The following is a 23,722-nucleotide window of genomic DNA, read 5'->3' on the forward strand; positions in this document are numbered from 1 at the left end:
CTAATGGTATATGCGTGTGTGTGTATGTGTATTCATAAATATATGTTTTCATATACAATGCTCAGTGTTCTTATTTGCAGCTCACTGCTCATGCCGCTAACAAATTGGTGGAACATCAGTATATTGGTGGAATAGAAAATGCAGCTGCAGGAGAGGCAGTGGCTGTGCGTGACAATTAAAAAAGACGAAATGGTTTGTTAGGTAAGTTTTGATTTAATTTTTTATTAAATATATATATATATATATATTGTGTTATAATTAACAATGATGTTTGACGACAAGTCCAATTTGAAAATATTAATATAATATTTTTGTTTCAATTTTGTAGGGTAACTTCGAAAAATGAAGAAAACATCTATTTACTAATGAGTTAGTAAACACAAGTGATTTCGAAATGCTTCTGTTACAATTTCCAATATGGTATATGTTTTCCAGTAAGCTATAAGACAACATCCCAAGGATTTATGGCGAATAAAGGTAAGGTACGCTAGCTAAAACACAGATTATCTGAAAAAATCTGAAAAAAAAATTGTCATATTTTTCGCGTCATTAGTTGTTTCACAATCATTCGTTTTTAACATTTTCATTTCATTGCGAAATTTTTTTCAATACCCACTTTAGCCATGTTTCTCGTTTCTTATTTTCATTCGTTTATTACGGTTGATTTTCTTGTGTTGTTATTTTTACTAATTATTTATTAAAATACTTACATATGTACAAGCATTTGTACGTACATAGTCACATACTAGTTGTTATCCGCTAAATCATGCATTGTGTAAATGCACATCGTGCATGTGGCGGCGCTTAGTGCAAGTTTTGTGTTAAGTGGGCGGTGAATCGTCTAGAGAATTGCGCTTCAAGTTGCAATTAATTAATAAACATTTTTTTACAACCAAACATGTACATATGTATGTATGTAAGTATATCCATATTATGTCTTTTACAGTGAAATGTCACATATGAACCAAGACATTCCCATCTTCATGCAATAAATTCAAAATTTTGATGGGCCCAAAGCGAATTACAGCTGAAAAAAAGTGTGTAAATAAATAAATATTGTAATTAAGTGAAAGATTTATAGTATAAGGTGCTGACCAAATGATTTTCTAAAGTTAATATATCTAGTTTATGCAGAAAAAAATAACAGTATCCTTACGGATACGCTGCAGTTTCTTCAATCCCTGAAGTTAGACTAGGTTTTTGGCTTTCTTCTTTAAAAATCTGCACTTTCTTTGCACACAAATAATTAATTCAACAGCATTTATATATTATTAATTATAAAAAAAACCTACAAAATACAAAAATTTTGTATAGGAAAATATTAGCTGTTATATAAAAAAGGAAAATTATTAACACATGCCACTATTTTTAATGTAATAAAAGTTAAATATAATTTTTGTTATAAATAATCATTTACATTGAGTAGCTGTGAATTAATTGTAAAAAGCCGGATTATAATTAGAGGAATTCCTGTTTTTATTAAAAATATGGAACGTGGCAACATTGCGCGATTGGCCATTCACAATAGTGTAAAGGTATCGATTGCGTTTGCAAATATTTTCCGTGGCTCGCATAAATAATTTAATAGATTTTATTGAAGCGCATTGTGGTTGCAACGGTTTCTATCAAACATATTATACAGCGGTTTCGAAAATGTGTATTGAAAATATTTTGATCTAGTGTTTAAATTTTACATTCCTTTCCATAATAACTGATCAACGTGTTGCGCTTTTGCTTTGTATGTTCAGCAAAATCCTTGAAAAAGTTGTTGCCGTAGGACGGGGGACGCAGAATCATAAGCGCACCCCAATCATACATGAAGGAATTATAAGATAAGAAGTCACTGATAAAACAACCAACAAAACAAATTGCAGTGAAAAGTGTAGGTGAGTTGACTGACAATATGTTGACAGAGTTGCCACGTCTGTTCAAATTGATAAGAGATGAGAAAACAATTTTAGATCGTAAGTGTACATTTTATTTATTTACGCTCCAAGTAATAGTAAAATTTTGTTGGAATTTTTCATAAAATTGCACTAAAAATATTTCGGGGACTTACATGTGTGTTAAATTGCACTGGTATCATTGAAATTTATTTTCCAAATACGTGAACTGAACGAATGAGAATTTCGAGAGAATGTTTGTTAATAGGTAGTGGAATATATTATTCACTTTGTATATGCATAACATTTAAATATTATTTTAATTAGAATTTCAAAAGCAATAAATTTAAAATTTTTGTTAACACTACTGCATATTGCATATAAGTATTTATAATATTATTGTATCTACCGTTTGTATGGCAACATTAGGATGCATGGAAATACAACCGTGTGCATAAAAATAACTACATATGACGCCGATAGCAGAGCAGAACGGATAAAGACTTCGGCTATTTCATATGTCGTAAATTTTGTTCTCGAGTTAATTTTTATTAGTGAATTTTGTTAAAACTGTGTTTAATGGTGAAAATATTGAGTTCTTAAGGATCAATACACTATATATTATTAAATATAAAAACTTCGAAACAGATGTGACAAATTTGTACGCGAATACATAATAAACGCAAAATTTTATAGTTGAAAAGGTTAGTGCGAAAATGAAGTGAAAAAGTATGTTTTAAAAATAAACCAGGAGTCGTTGTGCATATATGTATGTGTTGTATATATACATACTATTTTTATGAAAGGTTAGGACAGAGAACGCATTAAAAAGAAGGTGGACATTGAAGGTTGTTTGTGTTGATATGCAATGGTATACATATTTATAAATATTTTAAATAAGAGAGGACTGATGCAACAGAAACATGAGGTGAACCCAGGAACAATTACGAAGTTTTGTGTATTTACCTTTGTGAATTATCATTTGTGTGTAAACTGTTACTGGTAAATAAGCACCTTCAATAAAAACAGTGCGAAAGAAATCGGCTGTATATATAAATCTCAACTGTTTATTGAAAAAAGTTATCGTAGACAATTGAGACAATTTAAATCAGTAAAACTTGTTATCTATGACATATTCAAAATGTAATAAAAATATATAATATTTTATTGCGTAACTGAAGTAAACGTAACTGATATAAACATACCAGTTAATTCCAACAAAAAGTGATTCCTTTAACACCCAATATTCAATGATTACATTTATGCTCAGCAATTTAAACCATCTGAAATATTTTCTGCTGTCGATGTGTATTTCATACATACATACAATAACCTATTACGTTGTAATTCGTCGGGTTTTTCATGACGTTTCTAGTATATATTTTGTTATTCACTACGTTCTTACCACAATTATCGCTGTTGTCCTACACAATAAGTGACGCCATTGTATTAGTTCTAATATGCCATAGTTTAAATGTAACAACAAATATAAGTTCTACTAATAAATATTACTTCTGCCAGGCTACACCTTTGGCTATAACATTTATGTATGTGTGCATTAATAATATGCATATTAATCATTTTTTGATAACAAATTGTAGTGTTTTTGACACTGTTTTAAATTTTCAAATTCTTAACCTATCGACACTTATCTATATTGCAAAAAAAATAATTTTACAAAAATTTTTTGACTTTATCATCATTTGCTTCGTTGATTTAGGAAGTCTTTCAGTTTCACAAGGATAAGCGTGTTATAGGTTTGGTTGACGTTTGTAATTACTAACTTCAAAATTCACTTTTCGTTTACATCTATGAATTTTTGACGCTTTAAGAACTTGCTCAACTTGTTGCCTCTAACACACAGTTAAAAAAAATCTCGCTATTCGGTTGAAATGAGGGTGGTAGCGAGGTGTTGTTTATAACATTGTCGATTAAATTTGTATTAATTATATGGTTTGCAATGTAGTTACACCCGTTTGCTTTTGTAATAGTGTTATAAATGCATATATATATATATATATGTATGAATTTGAAGTCGTCTTTGCAATTCGTTCACTGCCTGTATGGCGCGAATACGTAAAACGAAAGCCAGCATGAACGTTCACTCTATTGCGATATTTAATTTACATATTTAGTACATTAACACAATTTTTCTTGCCGCGCAGTTTCGTAGTTAGAGATTTTTGCTTTGCTGCTATTGGCGCTTAATTACAGAACTAGTTTTTAATTTGCAATATGTTTCTGCGAAACATAGAATGAATTTATTATTTCTATTCGAATAAAAAGTATACTATTTATTTAATCATTCATTTATACCTACAGACAAATGAAATTATGCACATGATTGTGGTTTTTGTTTTGAATATATTTTTTTTTTTTGTTATTTCTTGCCGAATGCTCTAATTACCTGTTGGAATGGAAATTATAGTCACTCGTAAGCAGAGTATGGAACTAACATTGAGATTAGAAATTAACCGACCCTACCCAACATTTTCGATAATATCCTAACACCTAAAAGGCATTAACTATAATTAGCATATGCAAAGAGAAGACTAAAGTGGCGGAATAGTTGTAAAGTGAAACTTTATAAGCTTTTAATGTAATGATTCTTGAATTCTGACGAAAATATTGTTATCACAAAAATGGAATCGGGTTGTACTATATGTAGACGTCCAAATTAATAAATTAAATCAAGTAAAGCACATCTAAGTCGTGTCGCTTATTTGAAAATTTACAATTATCGGAAAATAAAAGTTTGAAAATGTGTTTTAGCACAGATAATATTGTATTTAAACATATACTTACTATATATAATGTCTTATATACTTCCGTGCAAAATCGACTGATCAATACACTTGTTTGTGTGAATGGGAGTGATGGGGTTATCAAAAACATTGATTCCAATAAAATAGCCCGCCTTTGGGCTTTTGTGTAATGCGTAACGTGTATGAACTATTGATAAGCGCTTAGTTTATTGACAAACACTTATTTTTTTAATGTGAAATATATATATATATTAACTTGTATACATATATAAATATATACATACTTATATATAGATAGCTCTGATTTCTTATTTTTGCTTTAGTGCATAATTCACTGAATTTTCGTTTGAATTAACTGGCGCATAATTTTTTAAGTAATTTGTTTTGTTTGTATTAAAAATTGTTTGCCTTTATAGTTTATACTTCCTTATAATAGCATATATTGCATTTGTTTTGTTATTGATAATTGAGAAGGAATGCAAGGATTGTTTTTCAATACAGTTGAATATTTCTGCAACAGGTGTAATTGCTGCACTTATAAAAGTTTCTAGTCATATCAGCTACCCACCAAGTAAACAAATAAACATTGAAGTAAATAGATAAGGTAAAGTGAAAAATTTCATAGTTGTCTAATTCCAAGTATATGTTTACTTTATAAGTAAAAAGTATAATTGAAATCGCGAACTAAAAGTAAAGCAGGAGAGCGAATAGAAAGGCGTTTTTCAACTTATGTACATAAACAGTTTTGACAATGCGACACTAAAAAAACATACTTAATGTCGTATTTTTTTTATGGATTCACTTTTCTTGAAATAAGTTTTAAAAAATTCTAATTTCAAACAAAAATTAAATACATTTATAATAGTAAAATTTATCTCAAAGTGTATAATTTTTATTTTATTATATACATAACATTATTACATTATTTTTTGTTACAAATAGAATTTAAAATAAAAAGTTTCCCCATTTTATTTTTTTGCAACTGTGGCGCGTGTGGGGTCCATTTTTTACATTAATTACTTCAATATTAACTTCCGCCATTTATTTGTAGCTAATTTGTTATTTTAATAAGTTCAGTTTACTCTTAAAATTTGCGTATATGTAAACATCAAGACTTTGCAAATCATTCGTTCAATGCTTCAAGTTAACTGCCATACATATGTGCATATGTAGTATGTTAATGTGCCTTGTTGTATATCATTAATTCTGTGCATTTGTTTATAACACCAGTTGAATGGGTGTCATCGAATAATGCAACGTTAGCTTTTCTTGTCCCTCCCATTACGGATGGGTATCGATGTTAAAGGCCAGTTAAAAATTGTCAGCTGTTTGTGTATGCAGCATAAAAGATTCTGCTCGCCGGTTGACATTCTTGGAAATTCGTCTGCAATGGAATTTCACAAATCATATTTTAGCAAATTGACAAATATATGTGAATAAATTTGCAACCGATATGTATGTATGTATGTATTTCAAAGTGCAATTATGCATTTATATATAATATACACACAAGTGTCTGGGTATAATGAACGCCACGATATAGTGAATAGCAAAATTTTTACATAAAATACTTTAAATAGTGAACTATAGAAAACCTCGCAAAAGTGAAAAAAAAATTTTAAAACAAACTTGAGTAGACAGCAACGGAAAATACAAAAAGGAATGAGACTTCCACTCGGGTATTTCCCTAAATTGTACTCTACTGCTTATTCCTGCTGCAAAATCAGGGTCATAGCTGTGTTTGTTTTGCCTTTCATCGCGTGCAAATTGTTTGTGGGCAAAATCTTTTCATTTAATGCTAATACATTGATAGTGCAATCATGTCTTTGAGAAAATTTCTTTATTTAAAAGAAAACCTGAAAATATTGAACAATCCGGAACGACGCCGAAATAATTATGAAAGAATCTGAATAACTTGTATTATATTACACTTATACAATATAATGAGAAATGCGTTCCAAATTTAATTATACTTCCTTGCATTTCTTTCGCTCTTCTATATTATGAAGTGACCTGCTTATTGTCTCAACTTAGTACCTCTCGAATTAACTATTCTAAGTGTTTTGGTTTTCTTCTCATTTAAAGTTCTCTAATGTGTCGTATGAATTTGACGAAATTTAGCCTAATTTCTACAATGCTTACGATTTTTTTCACTTTTTGCAAATTCCATGTGTTAAGATTATGAAGAAACTATTTAAAGCGCTGTGGTGTTCCTTCTTTGAATTGTGACTAGCGTTTTAAAATAAAAAAAAAAACACATTTGTTTGCTCTCACGCTAATAAAACACACGGTTTTGATAGTGTTATCAAATTATGATTACTCATCTAAAATCTTTCTTGCAAGTCCGTCGAAACAGCTCGTTTCGGTTATCTCACGCTGTATGACGTCGATGATCTAATTACTAATTTATTTCTGAACCGTACCGACTTAGTGGCTACAACAAATAAATATTTTGACTATTAAAAGTGATTAAACTGACTACAATAAAATTCTGCTATTGTTTGCATATCTGTTAGAATGATGATTCACCTAAGCCTATTTTTGTTGTCTCAGCAATTGTTGACACACATACACATACAGACAATTGCCAATTTTGGGTTAACCTTGAAATTGCAAAATATTGAGATAAAGCACTAACATACATACATACATATATTCATTCAATGTGAACATTAGGCGCCATGAACTCATTTCACTTTTCTACTTCAACTGAGAACTTTTGTTGCTTGCAACATTACGATTAAATAGGCAACTGCAACCTTATCGCTATTGTACAAATTTACTTAGGTCTATGCATACCGCTTAAACGTTGTTTAACAGGTTTTACCCGGCGGCTAAAAGGCGGAAATAAAAGGAAAAATGCAACGCATACAGCGACCTGCTTAACTCAAAATTGACCTACCTGTTGGTTTAGAAAATTACCCTCGCATTTCCCCCCAAAACAAACAAAGCGTCTGCACGGATTGCCTTTATTTTCAACCTGGACATTGTGTATGCACGGAGAGATCCTTATCGCTTTAGGCCACTTACGTACATACAAACATAGAAATATATTTGTTTGAGATTCGTGCTGCCCAAGGAAATTTCTTGTTTTCCCCTATCTTACTTGCAAACACACATACCTATACGCACTCACCTTCGTTTATATTATTATATATAGTGTATGTATGTGTGTGTGTGTTTTTTTTTTATTTTTCTTGTTCGCTCCATTGGTCTCACCGGTCAAATTTTATTTATTTGTTTGTTGTTGAGAAGGTTATTTATATTTTTAGTCACGTATTTTATTGTGTTTATTGCATTTGTTGTTGTATAGTAAATTGTTTTACTTTCAAGGCTCAGACGATGCGTTTGTATGCGACTTTTTCCAGCTCAAACGACGTTTTCTTGAGAAATCGTATAAATTCTATTCCGTGTGGCTTTTGCTTGATTTGCATTCATTATAGGTCGTTATGTTGCAGCGTAAAGTGTTTTCTTTTAGTGGTTTTCCATTCATCGGTCGCTAGGTGGAAACTGTGCACAAATAATATTGAAATTTAAATTTTGAACGAATTAAAAATGAATGTATTTTAAATTAAAAACGGAAACATTTATTATTATCTTGTACAATATGTGTGTGTTTGTATGGCTGCAAAAAACGCGAAATATTCTCAAGTGTTATTTTTTAATCTAAATCTTTGTCATAATATCTGTGTATGTGCATTTAATGCATATTATAAAGTGACTTCGAAAATATATGGGGCTAGACAAACAACGCGCTGTAACGTTAAGTGAGTGAGAATTTAAAATTAAATTACTCATAATATTGTGTGGTCATATTTATAAATTATCAAGCAATCAAAGTAAATGCAGCTATTGTTTAATATCATTAAATTATAACAATATATTGTTGGTGTTCGTGATTTGGGAATAAATGCAGATGGTTATTCATGCTTTATGAAAATTAATTATAAAATAATATATGTACCTACAAAGTGGGAAGTCAAAGGAAAGACAAAAGTGAAGAAAGTAATAAAAAAGTGTTGCAATAACAATTTAATGAAATGAATACTAATAAATATCGGAATATGTATATGTATACAAGTACATATACATATAAAGCTAAGAAGTGACTTTAAACTAGCCGTTAAAATGAAAAAAAAACATATTACAAAAAACAAAATTAACTTACAATTTAAAAAATTTCATTCTACGGTTTTACAACATTCGGTTATGTATTGGAGACAAAACTAATTTTTTTCGGGAGATTGAGCCATAAGTAAAATAAAATGAATTTTCCGATTTTCGAAGTTAACCTCTAAAATCGAAATATTTAGATTCAAAGTGCGGAAAAAGAACTTTAAATAAAAAAGTGTTATTAATTACTGGATATGGCTACTAAAAAATCCAAAATCTAAATTTTCTTCTTAATTTAATAGTATACAGTGCACGCTCGAAAACATGAACACTATAAAATGTGACCATCCTGAAACGTGAACACTCTTTTTTGTGCATTAACTATTGAAAAAACTGCGTACATCACAGCTGTCCAAAACTAAAATTTATCTATTTATCGTTTGTTTATCCGTGTGCAAAATTAGTACTGGCAATAGAGTGCTTTATTGTTGAAAGAAAAAGCCAAAACCCTGCATTTAAATGTGTAATTACCTTATATTTTTGGATTTTCGAAAACATGTACAATTCGCAAATGTGAACTCCATTGGTTTTAATTAATTCACGTTTTCGAGCGTGCGCTGTTATTTTTTCATCAAGCTTATATGTCAGATGTTGTAAGGGGTCCAGTATTTTTTATATAATTTTTTTTTTTCGAAAATCAACCTTGTGATCCTTCAATAGCATCAGTCATATATAAGCTTGATCGGAAAGTTTTATACACCATTGAAATAAGAGGAAAATGTAAATTGTATCCTTATTTCGATTTTTTAGTAGCTACATCCAGTAATTAATAATACTTTTTTTTTAATTTCTTTTTTCGAACTTCGAATTCAAATATTTCAATTTTTATTTCGACAATCGGAGAATGCAATTTCTTTTACTTACAGTTGTCCACAAAAAGTAGGAGTGCGCTCATGAACAAACCGTATCTTTATATTTTCCATAATAAAAATGATTTTTGTTTCAAATTTTTTACACAATATAATCGCTAATGATGTACTAATATTTCCATGGTCCATTTTTTATCAAGACTTTTGTAAAATAAACTCAAAAAATAGATCCACAAAAAATAGGAGTATTCCATGTAAAACACTTTCAAAGCTTTATTGAATAATTAATAATTCATTAAATGGCTTCAATTTTTTAATAGAAGTCCACCCGTCCGGGGTATAAAGTCTATAAGATCCTGCCAACGTTTGAATGATCGTCCTTCCAAACCTCCTTCACTACCAGCGACAAATCTCTCAAATTGATTGGTTTCCGTTAAGTATAACTGTTTTTGATATCGGTACTCATGTTTTTAAAGAAGTTGAGGTCAGGAAACTAAATAGTCCAGCCCGTAAACTCAATTGCGTAGACACCTAACCACTTATATGCTCACTCTCTGGTATGCTTAGGCAAATTAATAATGTTAGTGTACCCACATCAATGGTTTATTCCATGAGGGGTATGGTAGCAATACTTTTTCTAATATTTTGATATATTCCATTTTGTTTCGTCCTGGATGCTCCTAGCTAATGCATAGGGATACATTTCGCGGTAATATCCTATAGTGTGATCACCTGTATTGCATTTTTTGCACTTTTGTTCACGTATTTCATATTTATTACTATAATGAGCAGATTATTCTACGATTTTCTAGAGCTCCTTACACGTTTTCAGTAATTTTCTTAATTTTTTTGATTACTTCTCGAATTTTTGCGGTCTAGTGCTATCCCTACACCCAGATAAGAAAAACACATTGATTAAATTAAACTTAATTAATTAAAATTGCTCCTAGATTATGGAACTCTATTTACTTTTCTTTGTTAAAATTTTTAAGTTATAGTTAATTTTTTTAAAAGCAAATGTCTAACACTCCTATTTTTTTGTGGAATGCAAAACCAAGTACTTCTGAAAACTTCCAAAACTGTATTAAAATAACGGTTAATAGATATTGATTGGTATTATAAAGCCAGTATCCCGTTATATATACCGTTTTTTATACTATAAATTTCTCCAGATCCTAAAGGCAATCCTAATATTGGCACTCCTATTATTTTGTGGACAACTGTATGACTCAATCTCCTGTGAAAAATTAATTTGGTCCAATACCCAGGACAAAATTCGGTTTTGCCGTATAGTGTATTAATATAAATGTCTAATATGGCTATCAAAATATAAGGCAAATATAAATGTATGGATGATTAAATTTTTAACAAGTTATTGTTATAACACTTTGCCGTTGCTTCCCTCAACTGATTGGTTTTCACATACCCGATATAGCGGTTGTCTGATGTAGCAGCATACAAAAAGTTATTTTAGAAAGCGCTCAAGTTAACAATAATTGGCGGGATATAAATCGTTGTTCGATTCTGTTACATATAACAATTTGACAGGGTATATCGTGATAACTTTTTGATTGTGTCGGTTTAGCTGTTTGGTGTGGTTGTTATCTGCTCTATTGCTATCATCACACTTTTTATGCATAATTTTCTCAAAATTTTGTTGGATATTTTCTTCTATTGAGTAGGTGGCTTGTAAAATTGTATAAGTAAAGTTCCGCGAGAAACTCAGTTTACGAATTTAACATTTCACGTACTTTTTTACCATCTCAATAAAGTATATTTACTATCTGAAATGATTTATGTTTAATATTTTCAAGGCTCAATAACGGAATGATAAGCTAATTGAATATAAATGAACATAATATCTACATTTGTGTACGTCCATACATTTAACGAACGTGTGTGATTCCCTATATACATACATATGTATGTATGTAAGTATGTACGTACTATATGCTACATAATAAATTCCAATGAAAAAAGGTCGCTGAACAACGCTACCAAAAATGTTTACCATTTCAAAAATAAATTTTTATATTTATTGTATGTGTATATTTTGTTATTTAACGGCTTTAAAACATAGTCATTTGTTATGAAAAAATTGATAAATATTTAAATAGAGTATTTCCCTGAAATCTTAACCGCACAACAGATTTCCAAGAAATCTGTGTTTTAGGTTATAACGAATATGAAACAACTAATACCTACCAATCTCCTTATTCAGCACTGTATTGTATTTAAAATGAAAGTGAACTCAAATATTTTGTACTAAATAAAAATTATACAATTGAAGTGTGGTGCACACATGAGCAAAACTCAACTCATATTATTTGCGTAAAAATGTTTCATTCTTGATTTGCGGAGTACAGACGTAGGCGTGCATACATATATATACCATATAACAAAGATATATGTATGTACATACGTATACATACATACATAAATTGCATTTGTTTAATATTGTTCAAATCACTAAATTCTAATTGAAACTATATGTGTATACGCTTTGCTAATTTGCCACATTTCGCTTCTTTCCTCATTCATTTTTTTTTAGTTTTTCATTATAAAAACAAAAAAAAAATAATAATCAAATTCGCATGCACGAAAATTGGACAACCAAAAAAAAGAACAAATAAAACAAGTTATAAATACAAAACGAATCGATTCATCCACTCATCCACACTGCTTGGTGCACGGTTAATTCAGATTTATAATATTTTCGGATTGTGAAGTGCGTTCATTGGATACGGTTTGGTTATCAGACACACTAAAGAGTGCATGGGACATTGCACATCAACATCACTACTAAAATCACCACCACCACCACAACTATCACTACCACTACAATAACAACAGCAACTACTACTCCCAACTTCAACTTCAACCACAGGCATTAATGTCAATATAGGCGCTTTAATCAGTATAAAAACGCAATTAGTTAAGTTGCAGGACATCATAAGCATCTCAGCGCCTTCTACTGCATATTTGTGGCCACGCATGTTGTACATTGACCGAAGCAAATAAGCAAGAACAAGCTAAGGGTATTGTTGCGCGCGCGAGATATATTTTGCATACATACAAGTAACGTGAGAAAAAAAGAACAAAATTAATAAATTTGCAATCGAGAGTCGGTTATATAGTAAATCAAAAATAAGCTAATTGCACATACGCACACACATACACACACACACACACATCGCTGCTCACCACAATGAGTCTGTGGAAGAGTATCGCTCTCTTTCCAGAGCTTGAAAAGCGCATGACTCAATACTACGACGTCAAGGGCCTCGCCGAGATACGCGTGCAATTTGCACCGTGGATTGAAGAGATAATAATGTAAGTAAAAAGAAAACAGAAACAGAAACAGAAAATAGACAACAGTAGAGTGCAAATGGAAGAAGTAGATAATGTGTGTGGCAGGCGTGTAAACTCGCCTTGCGGCAATCTAGCCAAACTTAGCATTCATTTATATATGTTATAACAATTGCATTAGCATAATTAAACTCAATGCTCTCGCCACACCGGCTGCATAAATAAATTATATGTATTTCTGTGTGTATGTATGTATGTTTCTAATATGTCTAGTATTTGTGTAAGCGTGACTTATTTGTTTGAATCCTCTGTGCACGTACTCGTCGTTCGAAAAATATGTGCAATTTATATACCAATCATTTAAAATCTAGAAAGGGTTGGCTTAGTTAGGATTAGTTGTGTTTAAATTTAAAATATGTTTTGCTTAAAATATACTATTGTATCGGTACATTGTTGAGTTTATAAAATTTTTTTGAAATTATTTCCATAAGTCAATATTATGTGCATACACATACATACAAAAGTACTTTGGTGCACTAACAACACTGTTGTGTGTCTTACAGGTCCAATCACGAACCGCCGAGTAACGAAAAAAGCTTCGAACTATTAGTCAACACATTCTACGAGGGACTCAAACAGAAACTCATTACATTGGATGGTGATAGTTTATTGAAATTTAAACTTCGTGAAATTGTCGCACATCTCACACAAACCGCACCCGTCGAGCTATTTTCATACGTGCGTAACGGTTTACTACGTGAAATTCAGGCATTAAAGGAAGGAATGCCTCAAAATCCCTACATGTATAATTCAAATATTATTGGTGGTCATGTGAATGGTATTGGCGGCATGAATGCAGGTAATCCCTATTTAAGCGGTGGCGGCGGCGTCGGCGGCGTCGGCGTTGGCAACGTTAATGATGTGCATATGACCGATGATGCGTATACCTTGCCGGCGCGCATACAAAAATTAGCCGTCGATGTGGAGAATATGCGTTTGGCTCTAACGAATTTTCAAGCTGAACAGGATTCGGTGTACAATTATTTTAGTGATTTCAATCAAACGCGTGCAATGATGTCGCCACAAGAGATACAGGAGCGTGAAAATCAATTCAAGGGACAGTATCTTATTTTATCCGAACGTAAGCAGGTGGTCGTAACCGATTTGCGACGCGTTATCAATGAATACGATAAGGTGCAGGACCAAGTGATAATGGCATTGAAAATGTGGCAACGTAATCAAGCGTTGGCTGGCAATGGTGCGCCATTCCATGATAATTTAGATGACATACAACGCTGTATAGAGATGTTGGTGGATATGATTGCCAAAATTCAATCATACGTTACTAATCTGCTTGCGATGGGCGATGATCCCGCATTGACTGATTCGCTAAATCACGTGCGTTCCATACAAAGGATACTAGTGTTGTCCGCTTTTATAGTGGAACGTCAGCCGCCACAAGTGATGAAAACACATACGAGGTTAGTTACAATACAATTTTCATATATACATACATACATACATACATATAGATAAAGATTTTTGTAAAAACGTGTATGTAAACCTGCTAATTTTGCATGCCTCATTTTAGATTTGCTGCCGCTGTACGATGGTTGATTGGCCCACAACTCGATATTTTTAAAACTAGTCCAAATATTGAATGTGTCATCCTCTCAGGTAAAAAAATAAAATGAAAAAAAAAAAAATGTTTTTATAATATAAAAGCACAAAACGACACTTACCTTTGACGTAGCGGGTAACAGGTGTTCCATGTGCCATATCATCAATATAATTTATGTCATATATATACTGGATATTTTACAATTTCATATGCAATATTAATACGTCAATGTTTTGCTTTGTTCCAGAGGCCCAAGCTCAACGACACGCTGCACTTAACAGCACCACCGATATGCAAACAACCGCTCCACCGCAGTCTTCTGGTGAAATCTTGAATAACATGAGCACTATGGAATTTCAGCATGCTACACGCGTATTTTCAGCTAGTTTTAGGTAAATTATATAATTATACATATATAATATATATATTTGTGTAAAATATATTACAATATTTGTGTAAAATATTTGCTAACTGAAAAACACTATTTTAACTCTACAGAAACATGCAATTGAAAAAGATTAAGCGTGCCGAGAAGAAAGGCACAGAGAGTGTTATGGACGAGAAGTTCTCTTTACTATTCTATACAACTGTCGTTTTCAACGAATACAAGATAAGCGTAAGTTAAAAAGGAAAATATTTCGTTAAATTGTTTATTATAGAGTGCGCGCTCGAAAACGTGAACTAATTAAAATCAAGGCAGTTCACATTTGTGAATTGTTTATTTAAATGCAGGGTTTTGGCTTTTTCTTTTGCCAGCCAATAAAGCATTCTGTTGCCAGTTCTTATTTCCCACACGGATGAACAAACGATAAATTTCAATGTTGGGCAGCTCTGAAGTACAGGAAAAGTGTGTTCTCGTTTTAGAGTGTTTATGTTTTCGAGCGCGCACTGTAGTTATTTTATTTTAATTAAACGTTAATTAATTTCATTTCCCGTTCAGTGCTGGACACTTTCTTTGCCAGTTGTTGTGATTGTACACGGCAATCAGGAGCCACAGTCTTGGGCCACAATCACTTGGGATAATGCATTTTCCGACATAACGCGTGAACCCTTCCAAGTACCAGAGAAAGTACGCTGGGCGCAATTATCTGTGGCTTTGGATACGAAGTTTGGTTCGGCGACCGGAAGAAATTTAACCGAAGATAATTTGAATTTTCTTTGTAAGTTACATTGAGTTAGCAGCACACGCTTGCTTGCTTGCTTCGTGTATTAACAAAAACAATTTACTGATAAAAATCATAATTTTTGCGCGTTTTAGATGAGAAACTTTTCCGCAACGATGCTGGCGAACATAATGAGTTCATAACATGGGCTCAGTTCTGCAAAGAACCTTTGCCAGATCGAACTTTCACCTTTTGGGATTGGTTCTTTGCCATAATGAAATTGACAAAGGATCATTTGTTGAATCTGTGGAAAGAGGGTCTTATTGTTGGTTTCATCAATAAACGCAAGACTTTGGAAGAGATTTTACCAAGGCAACAATATGGCACGTTCTTACTGCGCTTCTCCGATAGTGAATTGGGTAAATATCACGTTGGATTCATTTGCAAAACGGAAATAAGCTAATTATTTTGTTATTTTTGTTGCATTTTAGGTGGTATAACGGTGGCTTTTGTGGACGATCAGGGCAATAAGCTTATGCTGGCACCTTGGACGTCACGTGATTTAAATATCCGCTGTTTGGCGGATCGCATACACGATCTGAACGTATTACGTACTGTCTATCCAAAGATGTTGCCACGTGATGAAGCATTTGTAACCTTCTATTCACACCACGTCGGTAAGTGTTAATTTGTACACATTGAAAAATATGGTATGCCCATAATTTCCTCTCGAACTCCGAAATTTGCTTTAACTTATATCGTTCGTTATATTAAATAAACTCTGTTTTTAGAAGAACAAACAACACGTGATGGCTATGTTCCAAATACAATAAGAGCACATGTGCCGGCCATAGAGGGGGGCGGTTCCGTGGTGGGCACACCGCTGCATCAGTCACAAGATATGTCGATACCAAAGTGAGTTTTTGTTGTTGTTCGTTATACAATTAATATTTGCTTTCATTAATTTTCGAAATTAAATTATTCTATATAATACTTTTTCAATTATTACTTACAAAATTTCCGTATTTATACGTATAATGGGCTGCTTATATACCATACTTTTATCTGACTAAAGTAGTATATTTTTGTTGAAGATTTTGGTTAACAATTCTTTTGTTTTTAACTAGTTGGTTTTATCTTATTTGCCAATATTATTGTCAAGTCATATGTGTTGAGATTATTTCTTAGTTCTCCGAAAAGGAATTTCGTTTAGAATGGCCTTTGTTTGATGATATTTGAAATTCAAGCATTGCTTAAAAGTCAATTTGATACGTTTGAGCGCGGTTTGAGGTTATCCTATTCATGCTTATTGCTATTTAAATTTGAAATGATGTAGGTCGTCCATTGAACAGTTAAAATCTAATTTGTCTTATTGTTGTTCTAATAATATAAAGGATTACCTAATCCTTTGGATTTTCATAATCCGGTAGAGGAAGAACGCTAAATTTTTATACTCTCGCAATAGTTTTGTTCACATAACGGTTGTTTGTAAGTCATAAAGCTAAACGAGTTAGATATAGGGTTATATATATGAACATGATCAGGGAGACGAAACGAGTTCAAATCCGAATGTCTGTGTGTCCGTCCGTGCAACCGATAACTAGATTAAAAATTAAGATATCTTAACGAATCTTGGTACACATGTTCTTTGGGACCGTGAGGCTATTGCTATTGGATGTTAAGTGGGTGTGGCCACGCCCAAAATAGGTTTTATTTTCTATATATCTCGCAAACCAATAAAGCTATATAAACCAAACTCTACCCGTATGTACCCCATCACACACCATGAAAATAGTTGAAATCGTATAATAACTACGCCCAACTCCCATACGAAGGTTATGTTGAAAATTACTAACGGAAAACAACAGAAACACTGTAACCGGAACGGACCCGGATTTTTATCCGGCCAAGGACTGTCAAATCGGCAGCATTCCTCAAAATTATTTGGGGAATGTTTTATGCCGCTACAACAACAACAACAGAAACACTAATTTTACAAAAGAAATGCAGGAGAAAGAAGCACTCATAATTTTTTAAAAAATGGAAAATGGGGCGTGGCTTACACAAATACTGTATTTGAGCTGTGGCATCACTTTTGAAAAAAAAAAATATCGAAATCGGACTATAACTTTTCAATGCCCCGGATATCGAACATGAAGAACCCAGTACCTAAGCGTAATTTTTCACCGAAAATATCGTTAAATCAGAGGGAATCTTTTTCTTCTAATAGTGTGTCTCTGTACCAAAAATGGTTAAAATCGGGTCATAACTTCCCCTAGCTCCCATATATTTTCATTCGATATTGTAAGCATACATAAGTGCTATGAATCAATAATACTGTATATATAATGATAAAAGGTGTAATTGCGACCGGAAGTGGAATTTCTCGCTGAACTAAATATGCATAACTGCACGTCAAAGTTGTTATATACTATTTTGACACGAAAAGGTGATTTTAAAATTTCTCAACTGCTCGAATGTTGGTTTGGCTTTCGTGTATTTCTAATACACATATTTTTATTACAAATTTAAATAATTTCCCACATATGACTTGTGCAATGTTTCGTCATATTTTACGTAATTCGAAGTTATTATTTTGTATATTATATTCTTGTTCTTGTTTTCGTTTTTGTTTTTGTTTTTTAACTTGGCAAATGAACTTAATTTGTATATATTTGTATTTTGCTTAAACCTTTGAACACTATCTCTATAAATGAACCTTGCTTTTGCTCTATTTGAAAAGTAGATCGCAATACTTTGAAAATTAACTATCTCACCTGTTGAATTAATAAATATTTTATATATATATATAGTTTTTTTTTGTATAATGATGACCGGAAATCAAGCTTTTTAGCAAAAATCACTAATGGTGCGTTGTTTGCATTGGGTTGTTTCATTTAATCAAAGCTAAGCTCAAATGAGGTCAGTCAGCGCAGTTTTCGTAACGACTGTGCCGATTTTGGAAAATGTTGATATGTTTAACAGAAATAACAAAAAACTCTAGTCTATTTTGTGTATAAAGTGTATGATTTATTTCTGAATGTAACTGAACACAATTTTGTCTTTTATTTTTCTCCCGATTCTTCTGGCTGTCCGACAACTATACTCTCGACAACTGCGCGCATCTTAAACATTTTGCCACTACACACACGCTTAACCTCACGTTCGTTCTCCCTGTGGTGTGATGAAATCACCTCACCCTGTTTTCTAAACACACAATATCGATAGTAATTATATCGATGAACTTGGCTTCGATTGGAGTATCATCTGAAATGGGTGGGCTGTATGTAATTGGTATGATAAATGGTCAAATGTTTAGTGGAGTGTGCAACATGTCGTGCAACAGTTGCTCAAGACTTTTAAGCAGGTATTTTTTCTTAACATTTCGTTTTCATTGATTTGGTAACATGTTTTTTTTTTCTTAAACCTTAATTGAAAGTGTTGCACTACTGTCTTGAAATGTGGTATAATGTGCTGTTATGTTCTATTTTTTTTTTCATTAATATTACGTTTTTTTTGTACGTTTATAAGCAAAGCAAATTGATGCGTGCGTTATCACAGCCATTCAACCATTTAGCCATATAGCCAATCAATGCAAGTCACCACTCAAAACTTCTCATTACCACCATCTATTTACCTAGTACTAACTAATTTCTATTTAATTAAATACACAATTTCCGCCATTACTTTTGGGTAATTTAGATTAATAATTTATGGAGATTATTGAACGCTTATTAAGTAATGCAAAAAAAAAAAAAATATATGAAAATAGCTTAACGAATAACGGTAAACGGTACTGTGTTGGTAAGAATATAAGCACAATGCGCTATTTCACCACTACCGCCAACAACAATTGCATACCATTTTTTTTTTTATTTCTAATTACAATTAATTTATATAATAATTGTAGCATAGTGTTAAGTGCTTTTCTACTTGCGATTTCGCATATACAAAACCGTTTTTTTATTGTTTTTGCTTCAAATCCCACAGGCTTAAGCAACTTAAGTTCACTTTCTTCACTACTTCTAGGTACTATATGCAATTATGATGTCTAAGTTCTTAACAATTTCTTTAGAAAAAATTATCACTAATTCATGGATATGTGACCTACGTACGTACATACTTACAGTCTGTGTTGTTGTGCATTAAAGTAGTAAAAAAATCAAAAATCAAACAAAAAACTTTTAAGTTTTCGCCACTTAGTTCATGCTCTAACTCATTCATACGTAAATTGTTGCAGTCGTCCATTTTACTTTCCAATGACCAGCTAACAACGCGAAAATTTCTTGGCAAAGAAATAATATTGTCGCTGTGCCGCCGGTTTTTTCACACTCATACTCATAAACATTTTGTTGTCATTTGTTGCGTATTGAAAAACATTTCGCTACTACCGTTAGAAATCGTTTGAAACGAGAAACTAAACTAAGAAAAAAAAGTATTGCCATCTATATCAAACTAACCACACCACCACCACCCAACTAATTAATTATAAGCTGCCCTAGCTGTTTAGCTATGGAAGTTCTTTTACTACAATAATTACGTATATAGTAAATACATACATATATGTATATATATATATATATAGAAAAACATTCTCTAACTAACATATTTACAGATTTTTGCTAATTTTCATTTTAATTTCATTCGATAACAAAAAAAAAGCATTAAGAATAACTTTTGCTTGCATTTATTTAGATCGCAGAGTAACACCCTAATGCATCTTTGAGTACGCACACACATTAATACAATCACCTACTTGTAAAACAAAAAATGTAGAGAACATTGTGTACCGAACCAAAATGAAACGATTCGGAAACATGTTTGGGCAAATACTAAAAAAAAAAAACAAAAAAAAAATCTTACAAATTCTGCTTCACTTCTGCTACTCAAAATATGCGAACGATTTGGGAAATTAAGCGCATGCCATATTTAAATGCTGTGCTTTGAAAAAGCAAGAAACACAAAAAATGTGAAACAAAAAACCAGAAAAAAATATATATATAAAACAGAGAAAAAAAGCATATTACTGCACTTGCATTCAAAAAAAAAAAAATTAAAAAATCAAATTTTAAAACACTTGTAAAATCGTTAAAAGTGATGACATTATGAAAGTGATCATTACAACAACAAAAAAAAACATAAAAAAAAACACTTTTAACTTTTAAAACACTCTTCAAGTCAGTTGCCACAATAATTCTGCTGCAAAAAAAATTTAATTGAAGAAAAAAAAAATTAAATTAATTATAAAAAAACAACAACAAAAAAGTCACAAATTCAATTATTCGCAATTAATGTGTGTACTTGCATGCCCACACAATGTCTTTGCATATTAGTAGCCGCTATACTACAGTATAGTGATAAATGTGAATGTAAATGTATTTGGCCATGACCCCCACCCACCGTGTATTAAGTGTTCCATACTACATAAATGTTAATATATATGTGCTTTGCAACTGTTTTTGATGTTGCATGCCAATGCTGTGCTATTGCTTGTTAATTAACTGTACACATTACACAGAGCGATTTAAGCGTTTAAGAGCATGCTAGGACTGATTTGTGTTGACCTGTTGTGCAGATAACTAATATAAGAGTGTAAATTTAATAGCAAAGCTGCAACACTTGACTTTCCTTTTCCACTAGCAATTGCATTTCATACTTTTCATTTCATTTCATTGCATTTAACACGCCTATCAATGTAGCTTTAAGTAGTAATTGATTTTCAATTTTCATACCAGTATACATATATATAGTAATATTGATATTTATACATTTTATGTGCTGTTGTTTTACTATTTAATATCTATAATTTGTGTTTTTGTTTATATTTTTTCTCTCAGTTTTAGTGATTTTGATGCAATAATTTATGATGGATGCGGTTAAATACATACAAACGCACGCACTGATTTACATTAAAAATAAAGAAAAACACACACGTTAAGAAATTGATTGAGAGGAGCAAGGAAAATAATAACAATAACAATAAAAAACAACAAACAAATAAACAAATACAAAAAAAACACATAACTTATACTACAAAAAATACATTTTAACTATTTGCCATCGTTATATAAAGTATATAATTGCTTAGAAATTGTTGCTTTTCTATTGACTTTATGAATTTTACAACAACAATAACAAACATTTGCATATATATAACACACATATGTATATGGCAAGAGTAAGCGGGAGAGTAACGAATTAATTAGCAAAGTAAAATTAAAAAAAAAATCCCTGCATTAGTAACTATCAACAATTAACAATACACATAGTCCACACATTTAACAACCGTTAAACAATTGCCGAGCAAAAAAAAATTTTTTAATTTTTTTTTGAAAACAACATTGCCGCGCATATATTGTTAAAATTCGCTGAAAAATTGATGTTGCTGAGTCTGCGCAACTTGAAAGTCATCGCGCTAAACACACACACACAACTAAAGCAGAATGCCATAGCATTAATGGTTTGAAGGAGTACACAAAGAAAAACGGTTTAATGCAAAATACTTCGAAAAGGATACTTTGCAGTTTTATCATTTTGTGAGCGCATGGTATGTACATATTTACATTTTTATTTACTCTTCGAATAAATTTTAAGCTCTATTATTGTTTAAAATTAAAAATTTTGTATTTTTAATAAGAATTTTTTTTCTATCTTAACTAGTGATTTTAATATAAAATCTCTTCTAATTTGATATAATAACTTTTTTTTTTAATAAAAATATAAAATAATAGTCTTAATCTTAATGATTCTAATACAAATATTTTGTATACACAGTATAATAATAGCCAAAGAATTATCACAAAACTCAAAAACAATAAAAAGGGAAACTTAAGGGGTTATACCAGTGTAACCCATGAAAAATTAGGCGACTTTCGTGAATTTTTTTTAAAGAAAGTACTCGATCGATTGTTTCGGAGTTTTTTTTGCACATAATAAGGTATATTTTCAGCTACATTTCAAAATTTTTTCTTTACAAAAATATTGAAAAATAACGGAGTTATAGCTGTCTTCGGAGGTGCCAAAAAAAAAAAAGTTCCCTAACCGCTGACATGATTCCGGCCGAATGAGTAGCTGAAACTAAAAAATTCAAAAATAGTATTAAAGTTGAAGCTATTTCCTATACAATGAACTACGATTTTTGAAAAATATCAAAAATTGCCCAAATGGCGTAGTTCTGAAAAAAAACTTCGTTTTTTTAGGTAAAAAAATGGTGTTTTTTTTAAATGCCAAATTGACAATGTTCAACCAATCGAAAAGATTGTAGGTCATTGTATAGTAAAGCTTTCACAGGATATTTTTGAAAACTATTGAATAAGTATCAAAAAAATAAAAAAAAACGATTTTTTGAAAATGTCACACTGGTATAGCCGCTTAAGAAGTTAAGTGGATTTCAGAGGCTAAAAGCAAGGGTATTTTTTTATTTATTAATCTAGTTAATGAACGAAGGAAAAAAGGAAATATTGAAATTTGATTTTTTCATAGGATTTTAACCAAAAAAACTCACTTTTTTCGCAATATATTGGCTCGAAAAAAAATAGTTGTAATAAAAAAAAAAATAAACCCCTTGTTTATTAACTAGATAATGTCATTTCAAAGAACTGTGCAAAATTTGAACAAAATCGCTTCATAAATTTTTGAGATTTCGTGCCCACCGACTTGAAAAATTTAGTTTTGAGATAAACGCGTTTAAAGTTTTACATTCATACTGAGCTGGCCTGATGGGCGGGACTTACAAAGGTTGTCTGATATTTTTGAATAATATTTCCAACATATTGCTCCAATTAATAAGATTTTTTTTTTTAATTTCGAAAATTTGAAACCCAATAGACCCACAAAAAATCTTAAATTTGAAATATATATAATAAATATTTAATGTTGATAAGAACTCAATGGTGGAAACGGTAGCAAATCTTGAAAAGCGGTACAAATTTAGACCGGAATCAAAAGTTTGGCAATAATTTGTGAGCAGCCAGTTGCGAAAGTTTAGGTTTCAGTTTGCAAAATGTCAAACAGATTCGACTTTATTCGGCGACTGTTCTAATTGGCCCTAAAGAAGTGA

The 23,722-nt window shown here is 31.4% G+C and overlaps 2 protein-coding genes across 20 annotated transcripts in view; one reads left to right on the forward strand and one right to left on the reverse strand.

Moving 5' to 3' along the window:
• Nucleotides 1-367: 367 nt before the first annotated feature.
• Nucleotides 368-21,862, forward strand: LOC105209535 (signal transducer and transcription activator-like). Of its 10 annotated transcripts, none has more exons than XM_054236058.1 (12): nucleotides 1,514-1,886; nucleotides 12,182-12,963; nucleotides 13,503-14,420; nucleotides 14,531-14,616; nucleotides 14,808-14,952; nucleotides 15,059-15,176; nucleotides 15,501-15,720; nucleotides 15,819-16,082; nucleotides 16,155-16,340; nucleotides 16,455-16,578; nucleotides 18,892-19,030; nucleotides 21,501-21,862. In XM_054236058.1, the coding sequence occupies exons 2-11, from the start codon at nucleotides 12,839-12,841 to the stop codon at nucleotides 18,932-18,934; spliced, it is 2,229 nt and encodes a 742-aa protein (XP_054092033.1). In that variant the 5' UTR covers nucleotides 1,514-1,886; nucleotides 12,182-12,838; the 3' UTR covers nucleotides 18,935-19,030; nucleotides 21,501-21,862. The 10 variants fall into 10 exon arrangements, with proteins under 10 accessions (XP_054092043.1, XP_054092033.1, XP_054092039.1 ...); XM_054236064.1 differs by lacking the exon at nucleotides 18,892-19,030 and adding an exon at nucleotides 19,693-19,774; XM_054236061.1 differs by having other exon boundaries at nucleotides 16,458-16,578.
• The window catches only part of LOC114803657 (succinate--hydroxymethylglutarate CoA-transferase-like), a 77,735-nt gene continuing 59,526 nt past the window's right edge, over nucleotides 5,514-23,722 (reverse strand). For 4 of the 10 annotated variants that reach the window (XR_008472838.1, XR_008472841.1, XR_008472837.1 and 1 more), the window contains 3 exons: nucleotides 7,551-8,147; nucleotides 7,295-7,482; nucleotides 5,514-6,032 (listed from right to left, as the gene is read on the reverse strand). The gene's annotated coding sequence lies outside the window, so the exon portion shown is untranslated. The other 6 variants (XR_008472833.1, XR_008472834.1, XR_008472836.1 and 3 more) reach the window with 5 other exon arrangements.

The sequence above is a fragment of the Zeugodacus cucurbitae genome, chromosome 2 (assembly GCF_028554725.1).
Source record: "Zeugodacus cucurbitae isolate PBARC_wt_2022May chromosome 2, idZeuCucr1.2, whole genome shotgun sequence".
Classification (NCBI taxonomy): Eukaryota; Metazoa; Arthropoda; class Insecta; order Diptera; family Tephritidae; genus Zeugodacus; species Zeugodacus cucurbitae.